The 17497-nt window shown below is 44.2% G+C and overlaps 1 protein-coding gene across 1 annotated transcript; it reads left to right on the top strand.

Annotated features, from left to right (window-relative positions):
- The first annotated feature begins 38 nt into the window (after positions 1-38).
- Positions 39-15997, top strand: BLMH (bleomycin hydrolase). The gene is made up of 12 exons (XM_053995186.1): positions 39-142; positions 610-807; positions 1181-1290; positions 1917-2058; positions 3275-3363; positions 4646-4738; positions 8289-8444; positions 8963-9121; positions 9219-9286; positions 9696-9813; positions 11347-11416; positions 15016-15997. Exons 1-12 carry the CDS (start codon positions 130-132, stop codon positions 15165-15167), a joined length of 1368 nt encoding a protein of 455 aa, XP_053851161.1. The 5' UTR covers positions 39-129; the 3' UTR covers positions 15168-15997.
- Positions 15998-17497: the final 1500 nt, after the last annotated feature.

Raw genomic sequence — 17497 nt, 5'->3', positions numbered from 1 at the left:
CTCGCCGTCCGCCCTCCCATCGCCGCTCCCCCCCTCGCCCCCGGCCGCGGCCCCGGGCCCCTCTTCCGGCTTCCGGTGCCGGCGCTATAAGAGCCGCTTCCGCCTGGGGATCGTGCTGCCGGTGCCGCCATGAACGCCCGCGGTGAGGGGGGGCCGGGGGGGTCCGTCCGTGAGGGGCGGGTACGGGCGGAGGGGGTACAGCGGTACCTCAGCGATGGGGGGCGGTTACCGGGGAGGGAGGGGAATCTTGTCCATAGCGGGGATGGGGGCGGGGGGGCTCATCGGTACCTTAGCAGTGGGTCAGGGGACGGTAATTCCCGGGGTAGGGAGGGGGCTACCGGCCCTTACCGGGGGTATGTCGTCCGGGGGCTGGGAGACTCATGGTTACCTCAGCAATAAGTCGAGCAGGGGGGAATTACCGGGGGGAGCGAGGCGTTACCGGGACCTTACGGGGGCTATGGACAGGGATAACGCGCCCATTGCAGGGCGGGACGGGAGCCTCACCGTTACCTCGGCGGTGGATGGGAGGGGGGTGTGTGTGTGTGTTACCGGGGTGCGGGGCCGGCGCTGGCCGTGCCGCGGCGGTGACCGTGCCCCGGTGTCCCGCAGGGCTGAGCACGGAGAAGGCCGTCGCCTTCACTCGGCGGCTGCGGGCCGAGCCGCAGTTCCTGCTGGCCCAGAACGTGGCGACATGCAACGACCCGCTGGAGGTGTGCCTGCAGCGGCAGGTGGTGCAGGACACGGTGCAGGTGTTCCAGCACGCCGTGCCCGCCGAGGGCAAGCCCGTCACCAACCAGAAGAACTCCGGTAAGGGCGGCCGGGGCCGGGGGCGGTGTTTGGGGGCTGACTCCTAACACTGATTGCGCTCCCGGGAGCGGCCGCTGCTCCAGAGCCCTTTGTCCGGGCTTCGGGGAAAAGTCGAATTCCTGCAGCATCCTCCTGAGTTAGCAAAACACGTTAGACCTGCAGCGTTTGCCTCTTTTCCCTTCTGCATGGTGTAACTGAGAGATGTGCTTGCAATAAAAGACTTCAGAACACCGTCAGAGCCTTTTGGTGTTGCAGAAGCCCAGCCAAAGGCTCGAGGCGGAACTGTGTCATGAATCTCGTGGTAAAAGAAAATTGTTGTGCAGCTCCTGAGCACAGGTGTTCCAGTTTAATTCGTGTTCCTTTGATCTCTCAGGGAGATGCTGGATCTTTTCCTGCCTCAACGCAATGCGTCTTCCTTTCATGAAGAAATACAACATTGAAGAGTTTGAGTTCAGCCAGTCCTATCTCTTTTTCTGGGATAAGGTACAGTCGTGTAGGTTGTGGTAGGCTTGCTTGTGCAATCAGGTGTTAGTGTTGGGACAGAACTTCTTTTAGGCTGCATTGTTTTAGCATGTATGAGAAGAAACTTCAGAAATTCCTTAAAAATGTGTTTTACATGCAAGTGGTCGAGCAAAGCGAGACTTTCAGCTTGAGAAGAAAGTTGTAAAGATGTTGATGTTTTGGAGTAGTAGAAGTCATTTTTTTTCAAGAGTTCTGTATATTTCAGAAGTTACTTGTTGGTGGTTCAGGGGAAACATGATTGTAGCTCTGAGGTTTCAGTTGTGCTTGTGACCTAATGGGTGAGCTGTGTGCCTGCTTCTCCTCTCTAAGGGAAATTAAGCAAATCTAGTGCTAGTTTGGGTCAGGCTTCATTGCATAACTTCTGCTTCCTGTTCCCCTGTCCTCGAGCTCTGTGTGAAGTCACTCCTAAATATTTGGTCTAACAAAGAATTTTATAGGGTAGAGGGGAAAATGAGGACTTCATTGGATGAGCAGAAAGTTGCTCCATCTATTCTGTACTTGCAAAGAACTGAATACTCAGCAATTAATGAATGCATAATACATCAGACTTAAAAGGGTTGGGGTTTTTTTTTGTCTGTGTGTTTCAGGTTGAGCGTTGTTACTACTTTTTAAATGCCTTTGTGGAAACAGCTCAGAAAAAGGAGCCAGTGGAAGGAAGACTGGTGCAATTCCTGCTCTCCAACCCCACGAATGATGGTGGACAGTGGGATATGCTGGTCAACATTATTGGTGAGAGAACTGGTCACAAGGAGCCCTTCCTGAAACTGCAGCCTGCTTTGAGAAATGGGGAATGGAATAGAATAAAAAAAATGAGCTTGAGACCTGGGAATTGGCTAAGGCACATGATGCCATTAACCACTATTTTTTTTAATTAAAGACTTTTTGGGGGCCAGATAATAAATATTGGGCTTAAATCTTGTCTGGCATCACTCTTGCATAGTCCTGTTGATGATAAAAGCTCAGAAGATCAACAAATAATTAGATAGCAGTGACTTTCAGTTTAATAAAAGGGTTCAATACCCTTTTCCTCCAGTCATGAACTCATCCTCATTTATTTATAGCCATGTACAGTCTTTAGGGCACGTGGTAAGGAAAAAGCCACTGCTGGACCCAGGGCTGTTTACAAAGCAAAACTACTTGGAATTGCAGCCTGAAGTTGATATAAAGATCAGTGAGAAGGAGTTGATGTGGAATGTGGCACTGCTGGTCTTACAAAGCTCCAGCAGGAGCTGGAGATACTTAATTACACCATCACTTGCTCTCATTTGTGTTGTGAAACAATGTGACACCTTTGTAAATCAACAAGGCAATAATACAAATTTAGAATCACAAAAGGAATTTGTTTCTTTGAAGCCTGGAGGTTACTTTTTTCCTCATCCCATTGCTATAAATACTTAATCAGGGCAGAGATTTTGGCTGCTGCTGTTACATCCAGAGCCTTGCATGGTGAGATCTGTGAGTGGTACTCTAATGCAGGAAGCCATTGAGCTGCTGCTGGTGTTTTGTAAACGTTGAGGAGGAAAGGAGACTGGAAAGTCAGTTTTAACCTTAGATAATTTACATGGAGTGATTCACAGGAGGCCCAGTTCTTTAGAAGGTATTTCAGGAGACTAATTTTAAAGTAATCAAGTTATTTTTTTTTTCCTGGTGAACAGGACTTCCTAAAGCACTAATTAATTCAGAACTTCTAAGTGTTGAGTTAAATAATACTGAGTAGTTCAGGGATTTCATGTTCTGGGATCCCTGTGGAATGCAGATTAGAGGTCAAGATTCAGTCACAAATTAAAAAGTAAACTTTGGGTACTTGTAACCTTTAAATAAGAGCCTTTCTGTTACAATCTCTGCACAAACCCAAACTCTCTTTAGCTTTCATATGGGTATGAGCAGTAGGAGCATCTATTGTGTGAAAAAGCCAATTGTTAACCTGTAGTTTTATTTCTTTTAGAGAAGTATGGTGTTGTCCCCAAGAAATACTTCCCAGAGTCTCACACCACAGAGGCTACCAGAAGGATGAACGAGATCTTGAATCATAAGGTAAAATTGATTTAGATGATAAAACTTGTGGGAGGGGATGGGAATGAACCTGCTCCAAATGTTTCTAACCACCTTATCCTTATTGACCAAAGTGTTAAGTACATCTCAGCATCTTAAATTTATTTACAAGCAGCCTAAAGTCTCAGCAAAGTCTGATGTTAATCTTGAAATGTGGAGCAGGAAGGTGAGATTGTGGAAGATGTCCATTGTCAGGCTTCAGTAGCTTGAAAGTACCTTTTGTGCTTTTAATAGCAGTTATTTCAAATCCTCAGATTTCCAAAGATTTCTTGACATGTGGCTGCTTAAATCTGTTTCTGCAAAACCAGCACATGGTGTCTGTGTCTCTTTCCCACCCTTTCAGTATCTCATCTCCCTGTGTGCCAAGGTTTCTAGAGATGACTGCCAAATGTGGTGAAAAAGATGGAGGAAAAAAATGTATTTTAAAAACACTCCATGTTAAAAATCAGCTTTCAGTATAGAAGTGCACAGCTTTGTCTGAAGGAAGGTGTTAACTCACTCCCTGAACTGCAGAAATGAATTAGCCTGGGAAGAGGCTGGTGTAGGTAGCTAGATGAAAAAGGCAATTCAGACATTTTTTACAGTTTGCTACATTTTTTCCAGTTCATATGCTCCATGCTCAGGGAAAACTGCCTGCTGAAATCCACATAAAAAATGCAAAATACGTGGTGGAATGAGCTTGGACGTTTTAAATGTTGTTAATGTTCTAATCCTGAGCATGGCAAAGCAGCTGGTCCTGAGGGAGCCCCATCACTATTCTTGGCCTTATGGATGGTGACACTAATGGGAAGCTTGTGCTGCTCTGACTGCAGCTGTGCATGCAGTGGGGAAATGCCCCTTTCTTTTCATCAGCCAAGAGATCAATTATGCATTAGAATTGCAAAAAAAAATGTGACCGTATGAAGAAAGAGTGTTCTGTGAGTCACAGATGTGCTGGTGTGTGTGGATGTTGTGGCATCCCTTATGGGACTGAGAGAAATCAAGCTTTAAGAGCTTAATGGCTGCAACCCTCGCATCAGTGGTTGGAAATGGTAATTCAGTTGTGACTATTTGTTAATTTTTTGTTGTGTTTTAACAGCATTCAGTTATCCTGTTATTTTTTAATGACACAATCTCTAATGAAGCTTCTGAAAGGTATTTTCATTTTGGAAACATGTTGTGAAGAGTAAAATAGGTGCTGGAAACAAACAGGTAGAAAGTCCTGAAAATGATCAGGTGACACCTTTCACACCTTTTATAACAAAGTGACTTTCTCTTTAAACAGATGAGAGAATACTGTTTGAGGCTAAGAAATATGGTGGAAAGTGGAGGAAGCAAAGGAGAACTTTGTGCTGCCATGGACATGATGATAGAAGAGGTAAATGAACTGGTGTGACATGAATCTTGGAACACAGGGCTGGAATGGATGAGGTTCCTTACTTTTGTTGTGTAGCTGTTGGATCAGCCAAAACAAGTGCCTCTTGTTGCTTAACAAAGTGTTCTTGGAGCTGTTCAAATGAATTTGTTTTGCAGTGGCTTATTGCTTACTTCATCCTGAGTTTTTCTAATCCTTCCAGACAAATATTTTGAATCCACAGGTTTCAGAATGATGTTTTACAGATATTTGCCCCTTGCTGTAGGAAAAGCAGCATTTTGTCCCCTGAGAGATTAAAAGAGTGGCCTGTCAGGCTCTTAGAAATAACAGGAAAGGTTGAAATTTGCATTCTGATGGCTTTGAAAGCAAATCTTGTAGCACAAGTGTTGTGCAAGGATTGCCCACAAGAGAGCAGAAAAGAACCACAAAAGGGAGGTGTCTGCACAAGGCTGAGCCCAGCTGAGGGCTGATCCTGGGGGGCAGCAGAGGAATGAATTGCAGCATGGTTTTGGCTGTGAATTGGCTCCATCACTGTCAGCGTGTCTGCAGTGCCTGAACCTCATCCTGCTCACACAAACCCACATCATTTTTCTCATCCTGTGCTGCTCATACTTGATTCTTAAACTGCCAAAAATAACTTAAACTTGGGGCTGTTTTAGTGTGACCGAGTCCATGCACTTTAAAAAAAAAAGATGTATTTAATTTATTTCTCAAACATACAATGCCAAGTGACACAGTAGTTAAATGTATGTCTTGAGATGAGTCAAGAAATCAAATGTTTTGGTGTTGTGTGTTAGCTTTTTCTGCAATCCACTGAACATCACTGTTAGGCAGAACCGACCTTGGGCTATCTCTGTCGAGTTTTAATTCCATATTAATGTGTTGTTTTGGGTTTTGGAAATTCATCTCTGCACTTCATGTAAAATTCTGTAGCTTCTTTTTATCTAATTTTAAGGTTAGGGTAAAAGAAGAAAACTGATTTGTGTTCCTTGGGTTTCATCAAAACTGTTGTGAAATTCATGCCTTAAGAATGCTGTGCTTTGAGCCTACCCCAGAATGTTGCCAATCTGCACTTAGTTCAAAGGTGAATTAATGTAATTTACATGCACTGCGTGTCCAAAAGCCCTCGGGGGATTCTGCAGCAAACATCAAAAGCTTCCTAGAGATGGTCATTCTTAGGGCAGGGACACACAGTTCACTGCTAAGGGTTTCTTCATTTCTTTAGAGCTTCTTGCCCTCTGACAAGAGATGCTGGAACTGACATGAAAGGCTCTTAACTGATTGCAGTTTGTCTGTTCTGTAAATGGTTGTGCTTAATTCTCTGAGGTAAACACAGCATTTTCTCCTGCAGTAGTAAAGGTGACTTGCAGTGTTTAGATGTGTATGAGTGGTATTGCCTCTGGATTTTCGTGGCAAAGCAGAGCTTGCGTTTTTTTTCTGGGAGGTTCTATTTGCATAGAAAATCTTGGTTTGCTCCTGCTGGGAGCAGCACTCAAGCTGAAATGGGGCAATTGTTGTGGAACATGGGATTAAATATTCACTCCAGAACTGTATAAACATTCTTATCAAACCAGTGCACTGCAGGTCAGAAGCTGAAATCAGTGCAGTTCATGTGATAGATTTTTTCTTCCTTTGCTGTTCTCCTTTGCAGACTCTTCCTTATCAGGAGTGTCCTCCTTTTCCCCTCCTCATTCGTTCTGGGGTTTAGCACAAGCCACTCTATCATTGCCTTATCTTGCTTCTAGTTGTCACTAGGGCAATGCAAGTCACCTTTTCGTTTAAATATGCTTATTTTATTTATTGGTAGAGGAAGCTTGTGAGATATGAAGAGGGGGCCTATGTTGGGTGTAGTGGCAAAACAATTGAGGGAGGCCATTCCAGGCTCCAGTGCCTCTGTTCACGGGAGACTTCTGTCTCCATCATTTTCCTTCCTCTGGCTGGAGCCCATTTGATTGCTGCTTTCTTTTTAGGCAAGGAGAGCCTTTTTTTCTCCTTTTTTTTCTTGCTTATTTTGTGTTCATGGCCTCATCTCTCAGCGCTTGCGGTTATCTGAGGTAATGTGGGTGTAGCCACAGCAAATGGTACCTTTTGTGCAGTCTGTGCAAAATTAAATATTTATAGTAGTTCAGGGGTTTATATTTGCTTTTTACCATATTTATTGAGAAATGTGTGAGTTCCTGAAGTAAAAGCCTTATGCCCACACCCTTGTTTCAACCTGTAATTAATCTTTTCACTTGTTTTCCTAAATTGCTCGGAGCAAGAACACCTTTATTTAGCAGGAGCATTGCACTGCTTTTGCTGCCAGCACAAAGAGCACATTAACATACAGCTAGTTCTTATGGAACCTTAGGATCAGCTCCAGAAAGAGTTAAATCAGCTTTGGGAAAGGTATTGTGTCTACTCTGCTGTGTAAGTGTGAAGTCTGCCAGGCTGGGAAGGCTGGCACAGACCACAGGAGCTGGATCTCAGTGCAGAAGGTGCAGCTGAGATTTGACTCCCTCTCCTCTTATTTAAAATAACCTGATGGTTCCTTGCAAGGAAGAGACTTGTGCTCAGGACATGGACAGAGCTGAAATAAAACAGATTCAAACCCTTTTAACTATGATTAAATTCCCTGTCCCCAGAGTACCTGTGGCAGGTCCTGCTCTGTATCTTTAAAGACACTCATGTGGTTACACTGCCAGTGTTGGCACATTTTCTGATAAGCCCTGTGAGAAAGTACAGTAGTGGTTCTGAAGTGCAGTTTTATATTCTGATTTACAGGGAGGCTGATGACTTGAAATCTGGTCAACTTTTTGTGCTAAAAATCCAAAGATAGCTGCCAGCTGCAAAGGATGTCACAGGCAGCAGGCAGGGAGATGGAATTAAATTGCATAACCTGCCAGCTCAGCCCTAAACAGATGTTGTTAAATGTATTAAAAGAGATGAGGAGATTATTTTGGGGTTTTGAAAAGAAGCAAAGGCCCATCTTTGAAATCCAAATGAACATTACAATAAAAAATGAATTAGTACAGGGGAAACACTGGGATAAAATGCCCACATTAAAAGGTCTGGTTTGTCTCTGCATGGGGCAAACCATCTGGTGGAACAGGTGATGCTGTTCTCAAGCCTTTAGAGAATCAATTTGATGAAGCTTCTCTGGCAGTGTTGGAGGAGCTTCAGAATTACTTGTGAAATGTTGTAACGAGGCTGGGAAGTGTCCTGTATTTTGCTTTGGGCTGTTGCATTCCTAGGATAACCTGGAATCAGTAAGCTTCTGTTTTGCCTGGTGGTTTGCCTGAGAACATGCAGTGTGAGAGTGGAGAAAGAAGCTCTGTTGATTTTCCTGAGGCCTTTCAGATTGGTTTTGAACTTCTGAAACACCAAGATTTCAGGAGCTGAATGCAGATAATTGATGTGTGTGTTTATTCATGTGTTCAAAAGTGACAGTTAAGATCCCATTTCTCCAGCTGGTTCTCACGTGGAGAAATCCATGCTCCAGTGGCATTGCTGTGGTAGGAGAGGCACAGCTGCATGTTCCAGCAGGCTCACAGCTGTTTGCTTCTCTGGGCAGGTATTCAGAATAGTGAGCACTTGCCTGGGCAGCCCTCCGGAGACTTTCTGCTGGGAGTTCCGGGATAAGGAGAAGAACTACCACAAATACGGCCCCATGACCCCGGTGCAGTTCTACAACGAGCATGTGAAGCCTTACTTCAACATGGAGGACAAGGTTGGGGATGCTGAACTCTTTCCAAGGCCTTCTTTTTTGCTGCTAAGCCATTTATTTTCCACTGTTGCCAGTGTGTGTCTCCCCTGTAGCTGCAGCACCTGGGATGGGCACAGCTTGCCCAAGTCAGTGAGTTTATGCTCCCTGTTGTGCTGTTTGTGCTCTACCCTTCAATTATCTGGGATCTTGTGTTGCAGTCCACAATGGTTTTGTAATGATAAAATATGCAATGATCTAATCAGTTGTAATAGGTCATAAGGCAGACATTAGAGAAGGAATAACATGCAGAGCTGCTCTGCCACAGTTATGAGGTGAACTTGTAAAAACAAAGAAAAAAAAAAAAAAAAACCCCAGCAAACACAACCTTAAGAAACCTCTTATTTCAGCCAAGTGACTTGTTTGCTAATGGGGCAGACAGCTGGCTGGGACAAAAGCCATTCCCTGAAATCCTTTGAGATTCAATCTTCAAATATTTCAGTTATGTTGCACCTTATTTTATGACATCTTGGTTTTTTTGGCAGATTTGTCTAGTGAACGATCCCCGACCCCAGAATCCCTACAACAGGCTCTACACAGTGGAGTACCTGGGCAACATGGCTGGAGGAAGGAAAACTCTCTACAACAACCAGCCTGTGGAGGTGCTGAAGAAATTGGCTGCAGCCTCTATTAAGGATGGCGAGGTGGGTTTGGTTTCTCTTTGCAGATGGCACAGTGCAGCCCATGCCATGTAAAACTCCTGGGATTTGGCCCAGACATGACCCTTCCTTCTCTTTGCAGGCTGTGTGGTTTGGCTGTGATGTGGCAAAGCACTTCTATGGCAAGCTGGGAATCAATGACTTGAATATGTGAGTAGAGAATCCAACCAGACTGTCATTTGGGATACTCATTTGAGGACATGAACGGTCCTTTAGCTGCTCAAAGAACTGATTTGTACATACTTTGGATTATATACCCCAAAAGAGTAAATTTAAGTAATTCAGCAGCAGCAGAATTTTTTTTACTTGTTAGTGCATCTTTAAAGGATTCAGATTAAACTATGAGTAGTTGTTAAATATTCTTACTTATCTATGTGTCTAATATATGGTGAGAGAGGCTCCTAAAGGGATCAGGTTTTGAACTTATTCTGACATTAAAATTGGTTGAACTCATATGCCTGTGCAGTGGCTCCTGGCACAGGGCAGTCTCCTGATTGCCTGACTTTGTCAGAACTCCCCCTGCATCCTTTCTCATGTGGCTTATTTGTCTTTCTGCTAGATTTAATCATGAGCTGGTGTTTGGTGTCTCCATCAAGAACATGAACAAAGCAGAACGACTGATCTTTGGAGAATCCCTGATGACCCATGCCATGGTCCTGACAGCTGTCACTGAGAAGGTAGAGTCTCCCTCCTGGAGTTCTGGTGCTGGCAGGGATGTGTTGGAATATCCTGGGAGCTTCTTTGTGTCCTGGGCTCACTCAGAGTGTGCCACAGCCCCCTGGTGCACAAGGCCTGGTTGTTTATTCCCTTTGTGTTGTTTGTGTCTGAGTGTTCAGAACTATAAATATTTAACAAGGAGGGAAGAATTTTAGACATGTCAAAGGACTTTTCCTATTACCCACAAACTTTGATTGGACAACCACTGCATGGTTAGTCCAGTCTGGCTTAGAGCCTGAAGCTCCTGTTAAAGTGCTGGTAGGAGGCATTTTGCAGCAGGTTTAACCTCCTGCAGCTCCCTGGCATGTGATCTCTGACCTCTAATTAGGGAAAGGAAATGGTGTCCAGCATAGCTCTGTGGCAAACAGCAGGCTGAGATGAATCCACAGCTAGATCTGCTCCTGGCACCATAACAAAGCACATAATGAAGTAAAAAGAAGCATGCAAAAACTTACAACTCAGGGTTATCTGCAAAGTTGATGCTTCTATTTATTTCCAGAAGCTGTCATTATTAAAGTTTCTTTGAAGTGATCTCTTCCTCTCCAGCTTGACCTTGGCTTGAGAAATAACAGCTTGCACAGCACTGAACAAGTTTGCCTGAGCTGTGGAGTTTTGAGACTTCAGATGGAACTGCTGAGTCATAAGAATGTTCCAAATTACTTTTTACAACTCAATATAATTTTCCTGTTTTCTGCATTCTGTGCTCTTAATACTTCCATTGTGTATCAGATTTCATGAACACTTCTGTAAATATCTAACTGAAAAACAAGGAAAACTTTGTAGTTGGTACTTAAAAAATCTTAATCTGAAGGGGCTTTGAGAAGCTGAGTTGTAAAATGTAATATTTTGGATTTACTTACTTTTTTATTTTAAAAAGTTTGAAAATTAAAAAAAAAAATTACAATTTTCCAACATCAAAACTTGATGTGGATTAAATGCACCTTTTGGTTAAAAAGTTACTGTACATGAATGTGCTCTTCCCAGTTTCACTCTGAGTGCATCCAGAGTTGACATCCTTGATCTGGGAGCTCTTGAGTGTCCCATCTTAAGGACTGTTCTCTCTTTTCAAGGGAGAATAGCAGCATTACAACAATATTCCAGTCAATATTAAAAGTGGATTTATGGGGTGTTTTTGAGGTTAATTTTTTGTAATAAAATATTTTAATTGCACAGCACCAGACTTGGAGCTGTGTCCTTCAGCTGGATTCTTCAAGTGTTTGCACTTGCTCTTACCAATGCTGTTCTGAATTGTGACAGTTCCTTGTTCCTTTCCTCTGATTCCCAGCTCAGGCAAGTTGTGCAGCCTGTGTTTAATTTCCCCCATTGAGTATTTTATAAAATGGCATTTCTCCAGCCATTAGCAAGAAACCATTGGGACTCTCAGGAGTGGAGCTCTGTGTTTTCCTGGTGCTGGATTTGCATGTGGAAGGGGTTGCCTGCTCAGGTGTGGCCTCTCCTTCACCTCTGAGTGTCATGGGCTTGTTTTGGCACAGGATGGACAAGAAGATGCATTTGAAAAATGGAGAGTGGAAAACTCCTGGGGTGAAGACCGTGGCAATAAAGGTAATTTATAGTCATGAGAGCAGAAAGCTGAATGTTTGGAAATAAGGATGTGGCAAGGACAATCAGGCAGCTTTTCCTACATGGAGTGGATGAGAACTCCATGATTTTTATTATCTCCTGAGTGAGACAGGCCAGATGTGGGCTCAGCCATGGCACAGCCTCAGTGGTGAGTGTGCCAGGCCAGACTCTGTGTCCCCAGGAATAAGTCACTGCTGGCCACTTTTTTCTGCTGCACATTAATCCCAAATGTTGTGCTTGTAAGAGTTGGTGTGGCAGAACTTTCCCAGGATGTCTTGGTTTTCTCCAGGGAATAGGCTATTTTTGGAGAACTCTGTTTTAGGATGTGGTCTTATTTATAAGCTTTTCAATAACGTGAACAACTCAGAGGAAAACATAGAATATTCTTGGAAGTGTCTTAATTTATGCTGTGGCCTCTTGGTCTTGCAGTAGTTTCCGTTCTGAGTTAACTGTATCCATTCACAGCAAAGTATTCCAATAAAAATCTTCAGACTTCACAAAACAATGAAACTGTTAACATTTAGCCTTCAAGGCTCAGCAACATGACAGTAGTGAAATGTTCTTTGGAATGCTGGATTAAGTAAAGAAGCCAAATCAATGCTGAGGTGACATCAACGGCACAGGGCAGCAGCTGAACCCTGACACTGCTACAAGTGGTGCCTGCTGGGCTGTGGCACTTGTGTGCTGCAGCATCCAGATCCACACTCACCTCTCCAGAATGAGGTCTAGAGCTGTGTAAGAGGAGCTGGTTGTTCCTTTGAAATAAAATGGGAGCCTAGAGTGACTTGAATAAACCCTGCCCTATCTTGTCCCCATGGCATCTGTGTGGACTTTGCAGGGTGAGTCACCGTCCCTTATCTGCCTTGTACTGGGGGACACCACAGGCTCTGGAAGGTCTTGCTCTCTGACTATGCTTTGTTTTGTCAGGGAGTTCCCTGGAAAAATGCCTTGACAGAAAACCCCATCAGAATTAGGAAGCTTGACTCTATTTCAGACTGCTTTTTTTATCAAGGAGCTAAATCCCTGAGTGATTTTCTTGAGTATGACCAAATGAGCTGCTCTGGAGCAAAAGGCAATTGGACATGTCCTCCAGGGCTCCTTCCCAAACACTGGGAGAGGTAACTGAGAATCATTTAGGTTGGAAAAACCCTTTTAAGGTCCAAAAGAGTCCAACTGTTCACCCAACACTGCCAAGTCCCCACTGAACCATGGTCCCCAAATGTCACATCTACACATCACTTAAATCTCTTCAGGGACTGTGACTCAACTTGATGAGGTTTCTTCTCCTTCCTGCCCTGATTTTCCATTCTTCAGTGTCCAGTAGTAGCTGTGTAGGAGGGTGAGGACTCAGAGTTTGCCTGAGCTGTCTTGCAGTGCCACTGAGTCTGTGTCTCACTGTGATAAGAGTTAAGATTTTTATCTTATCTGCCTTGTTAAGGAATTGGGAAGCTGTGCTTGGGTAAGTCCAGCACAAGAAACCAGAGTCCACATCAGTGAAGAGTCAGCCAAGAATGATGCTGAACTTGGCACATCCCAGCTGGGTGTGGGGATAGGAGTAAGCCCCAGCTCCCAGGATTTCTTGGACAGGGTGATTGAGGGTCCAGCCTGCAACAAAACACCGGGGACTGCACTTGAGCCATTAAACAATGAGCAAAGAAATGACTTTTTTTGTGAGGAAAGAGCAGTCTTTTTCATGTGGGGTTCCCTGTTCTTCCAAGTACAGTCCAGGGTGCCAGATGCCACCTGTTTTCCCTGACAGGAATGGTGCAAGACTGGAAAGATTGGAACTCCTGGTATGGGAATTATGGGATGGAGTCAGTTTTATGTTCACACTCCAGAGTGGGCAGAACTGAAATCTTGTGTTACTGCTTGCCCTGGAGAAAGGGATCCCCTGTGAACCAGCCCAGCTTTGCCTCTCTTAAATATTTAGTAATTACATTTATATCTCTTGTATAAGTGTTTCTGGAACCCTGTGTGTTTTTCCTCAAGGAATGAACACAGCTGCTGACAAACTCTGCTTGTTTTCTGTGGTAAAACAGTCACTTCCCAATCAAATATTTCCTTTCTGTTTTATTGGCTCTTTTTCAGCCACACTGGCAGGTTTAATTATTCTGAGTAGTCTTTTGTTCTGAGGACACACAGGATGTTATTACCTAACTTTGAACCCAGTTTATCCCATTGGATATCTTTTTTTTTAAAAGCAAGGAAGAGGGGAATACTGTCCATCTGCTTGTTTTGGCATGAAAGGAGTTTTTTTAGGATGCATCTCCAGCTTGAAGTCAGCAACCTTTGGGCTTTTCATGTCTTGTATTGGCTGTTGCTCTCCTGCAGGAAGGCATTTCAAGGATTTGACTGTAGGCACCCTGTGTCTGTCTGTGCATCTCATCCCAAAAGTGCCCTGGGACAGGGGCACTGTTCGTTTGCTCTCCCCAGGCAGGAGTTACAGCACAAGCACAATGTGGCTTCTCCAAGGCCCTTTGGGGACTTTCAGGGGCTTCCCAGGTGTGTGTAGGATGTGTGTGTGTGGGTCTGCACCGCCCAGGCCTCCCCACACTGGAGTGATTTGCATGTTCTGGAGTCGTGCTCGGCGCTTCCTCCCCGCTCAGACGCTGCGATCCCAATCGGCTCCGAGGGACAGGATGTCAGAGGCAGAGTTCATTAATCCTCTCAGGGTGCAATTACTTGTTGGCTCTTGGGAGGGAGAGGTTTTTGTGTGTCCCAAGAACTCATATCCTGAAGAGAGGATAATCAAGGCAGCTCCCTTTGGCAGTGTTTCCAAAATGGCTTCTAGCTCGGGTTACAGTTGATAGGGGTTTTAATTTATGGGATTATCTGATCTCTTGCTTTAGAAACAAGATGGTGGAGATAGATGCATTTATTGTCCATATTCTTTGGACATTTTCTTGTTTCATTTGATTGTGTGATGATACAATATAAGGACACAAGGAACTTTATTACATAAAGCCTTCTCATCTCTCTCCTAAATGCTTCCTTTCTCACAGCCACTCTTATTCCCATTTCACCTGGAATAGCTTGTTTCCAGTGGTAGCTCTCTGCTAAAACCTCTGAAGTGACTTCCCTCACTCCCAGTTCAAGGGGGTGTTCACTGTCATTTCCATATTAAGGGAGATAATTAGGATTTGCTTCAGCCTAAGTGTTATTTAAATGACTTTGAGGAAAGCAGTGGCTGCCTCTTACTGCAAAAACTAAACCAAGAAAGTTTTCTTAGAACAGGTTGATATTCACCTGAAAAATTCTAAAGCCTCAAATAGATTCAAATAATTTTACATTCTGCCTTAAAGGCTTTGTAATTCCCTTGAATATTCTCAATGCCCATTTTAACAGAGCAAACATAAATGATGGATGTTCTGGCTCTTGTTTTTCCTGGTGGGCTTCTTGCCTGACCTTTCAGTGCACACAAAGTACATCCTGTGTGTTAACTTCCTCGAGATATTTTTTGCTGTGTTTTGAGAGATAACCAGCATGACCAGGACCTGTTTAATGCATCATCCATAGGTGAGGCTTGTCTGTGGCTGCTTTCCTGCAGTGGCTGTGTGCTGTGATGCTGTTTTCCCCCCCAGGTTACCTGATCATGACCGATGACTGGTTCTCCGAGTACGTGTACGAGGTGGTGGTGGACAAGAAGCACGTGCCCGAGGAGATCCTGGCCGTGATGCAGCAGGAGCCCATTGTTCTGCCAGCCTGGGACCCCATGGGGGCTTTGGCCAAGTGAAGCAGGGAGCATTTGCCTCCCCATGGCCATCAGAAGTAGCTGCAATAGAGAATTCCAGTGGTCGGAAGCCATAGCCAAACAATAACGAGACCGAGGCCTCGGCCTGGTCCCTATTCCTGAAATGTAACTTAAGGATCCTTGGGAAATAGCGCTTCACTGATCCCAGCTCTCAGACAGGCTGCTCCAAAACTCAAAAGGGAAAAGGAAAAAAACCTCAGAATGAAAGCAGATGATCAGTGCTGTCAATGGCAGTTTGATTTTACCTTAAAATTTTAATGCGAATCAGCATAGTAATGTAGTAAAATTATCTTGACTGATGTTTTCCCTAGGAAAAAATGGGCATTAAAGGCCCTTTAGAATTAATAGTTAGGTGATTGTAAGAGCAAACATATAGAGATAATTAACCAATTATGGTCTGGCTTGTCCTATAAAATAATTCCCCAAAAATATTTTATATATTTACATTTTCAGTTTTGCTGAAATTTTGGAGGGGATGTATGAATTGAAACTGCTAAAAATGACCTTTAAAATTTTTTCTCTTCCAGCAGAATTGGGGAAGGGGAACGGTTTCCTTGAGGTATCCAGTTCCACTTGGTTTTATTCTTCCATTATTGAGCTGGGACTGGATACCCCCCCCAGGGGCCAGTGCTATGTCTGTGTGCACAGGAGCGCTATTTTTCAGTTATTTTAGCAAGAACAACCATAAATATGTTCACAGGTGGAGTTAGTGTCATGCTCAACAGAAAAACCAATGTTTTAATTGCTGCATTTTATTTGGTTTTAAAAAACAAGATGGTGCTATGAAGCTTTTGAATAAATTTCTAAAGTGACTGGGACAGTTCTGGTTTCTTTTTTTAAAGAGGTGCATGGAGCTGATGGAATGGGAAGAGCTGCAATGAGGGTGTGGTGCCTCCATCACAGACCTTGAACAGAAATGTCAGAAATGGCGCTGGTGGAGCTGATCCTCCTTTGGGCAGGGGGATGGAGCAGATGATCCTCCAGGGATCCTTTTGGGGTCTCATGCAGAGTCTCCACTTTGTGCTGTCACTTGAGTGAAGGCAGGCAAACAGTTCTTGTACTCCCTGGTGGCTCTGACACGGAGCCAGATCTCTTGGAAAGCTGTGCTATGCACAATATTTTCATTATGACTAATGCATGGGTTGTTTTGGGGGCTTTTTCCTCTTCCAAAAGGTTAGTAATTTTAGTCCTTCAAGATCTTTCTACTTATGACTTTAACACCAGTTCTTCTGTTTCCTGTGTTCTATCTGAGTATGATATCAGCCATGGAGAATTAACTTTTTCTCCAGAGTTTAACTGACATTTTTGTTGCTGGTGGTAGCACTGATGAGGATTGAGCTTGATAAACTCAAAACTGATTCCAAGCCAGTTTTTGTAGGTTTCAGTATTTTATTGTCCAGCCTGTGCTTATCTCCCCAGTTCTTGCCCAGATATTTCCCTGTACACTTTATACAATAGTATTGTGGTTTTTTTTTTCCTTTCCTTCAAATAAGCACAGAAAATCCACATGGCTGAAACATGTTATGGGGAACTAAGCCAATCTGGCAGGAACACTTCTGCCTTCGTGCCCTGCAATTTTAGAAGTTCTTTCCATGGTGGAATTGGGATGGGGAGGGGGTAATGCAGATGCCAAGGTCAGAGCTGTGGTTTTTCCTCTGGGGGCAGTTGAACAAAGTGTTCTGAGGTTTGTGCTGGTGCCACCAAGTCAAGGATATTCCTCTGCCTGTGAGAGGACAGCCATGGAAACATTGGTGAGGATGGGTGCCTGCAGGCTCTTGTTATCCATAAACACCTTACAGGTGGCTGGGGTTGTTTTTAACCTGTAGTTTGAAATGTGGCTAAAATCTGTGGATGAAATGATTCCCCATGAACTGATTTCCTGCTGAAGTTACTTTCTCTGGGTCACTCTGCCCTTTTGTGCTGAGGGAGAGCTCAGTGATGAGATCAGCAGCCCTGAGATAAGGCTGGAGAGAGCTGAGTGATGATGGAGCTGCCATGTGCTCCCTCCTGAGCCTGAGGAAGTTCTCAGGGTCCTGCACAGCACGAGGCACAGCTGGATCCAAGGAGAGCCTCAGTCTCTCCCCAGGTGTGTGGGAGAGAGTTCACAGCCAGGGATTGTTCCCAATGAATTGTCCCAGCACTTCTCCTGAGGGTGTGCTGGAGGAACAAGCCACTTAACCCCTGTCAGTTTGCAGGAAATGGTTCAGAGATGATAAAAAATTAAACTTTCCAAGGGATGGAATGGAAGTAATGTGGGAATAAGCCTGGCTTGCTGATTTGTTGTCACTCAGCAAAGAAAGTTCCATGAACTG

The sequence above is a fragment of the Vidua macroura genome, chromosome 20 (assembly GCF_024509145.1).
Source record: "Vidua macroura isolate BioBank_ID:100142 chromosome 20, ASM2450914v1, whole genome shotgun sequence".
NCBI classification, from domain to species: domain Eukaryota; kingdom Metazoa; phylum Chordata; class Aves; order Passeriformes; family Viduidae; genus Vidua; species Vidua macroura.
This window is presented reverse-complemented; position numbering and strand designations above follow the sequence as displayed.

Coding starts and splice junctions, on each gene's coding strand:
- BLMH (XM_053995186.1), top strand. Junction 3,364..4,645: donor ACGAGATCTTGAATCATAAG/GTAAAATTGATT, acceptor CTCTTTAAACAG/ATGAGAGAATACTGTTTGAG. Junction 9,287..9,695: donor GGAATCAATGACTTGAATAT/GTGAGTAGAGAA, acceptor TCTTTCTGCTAG/ATTTAATCATGAGCTGGTGT.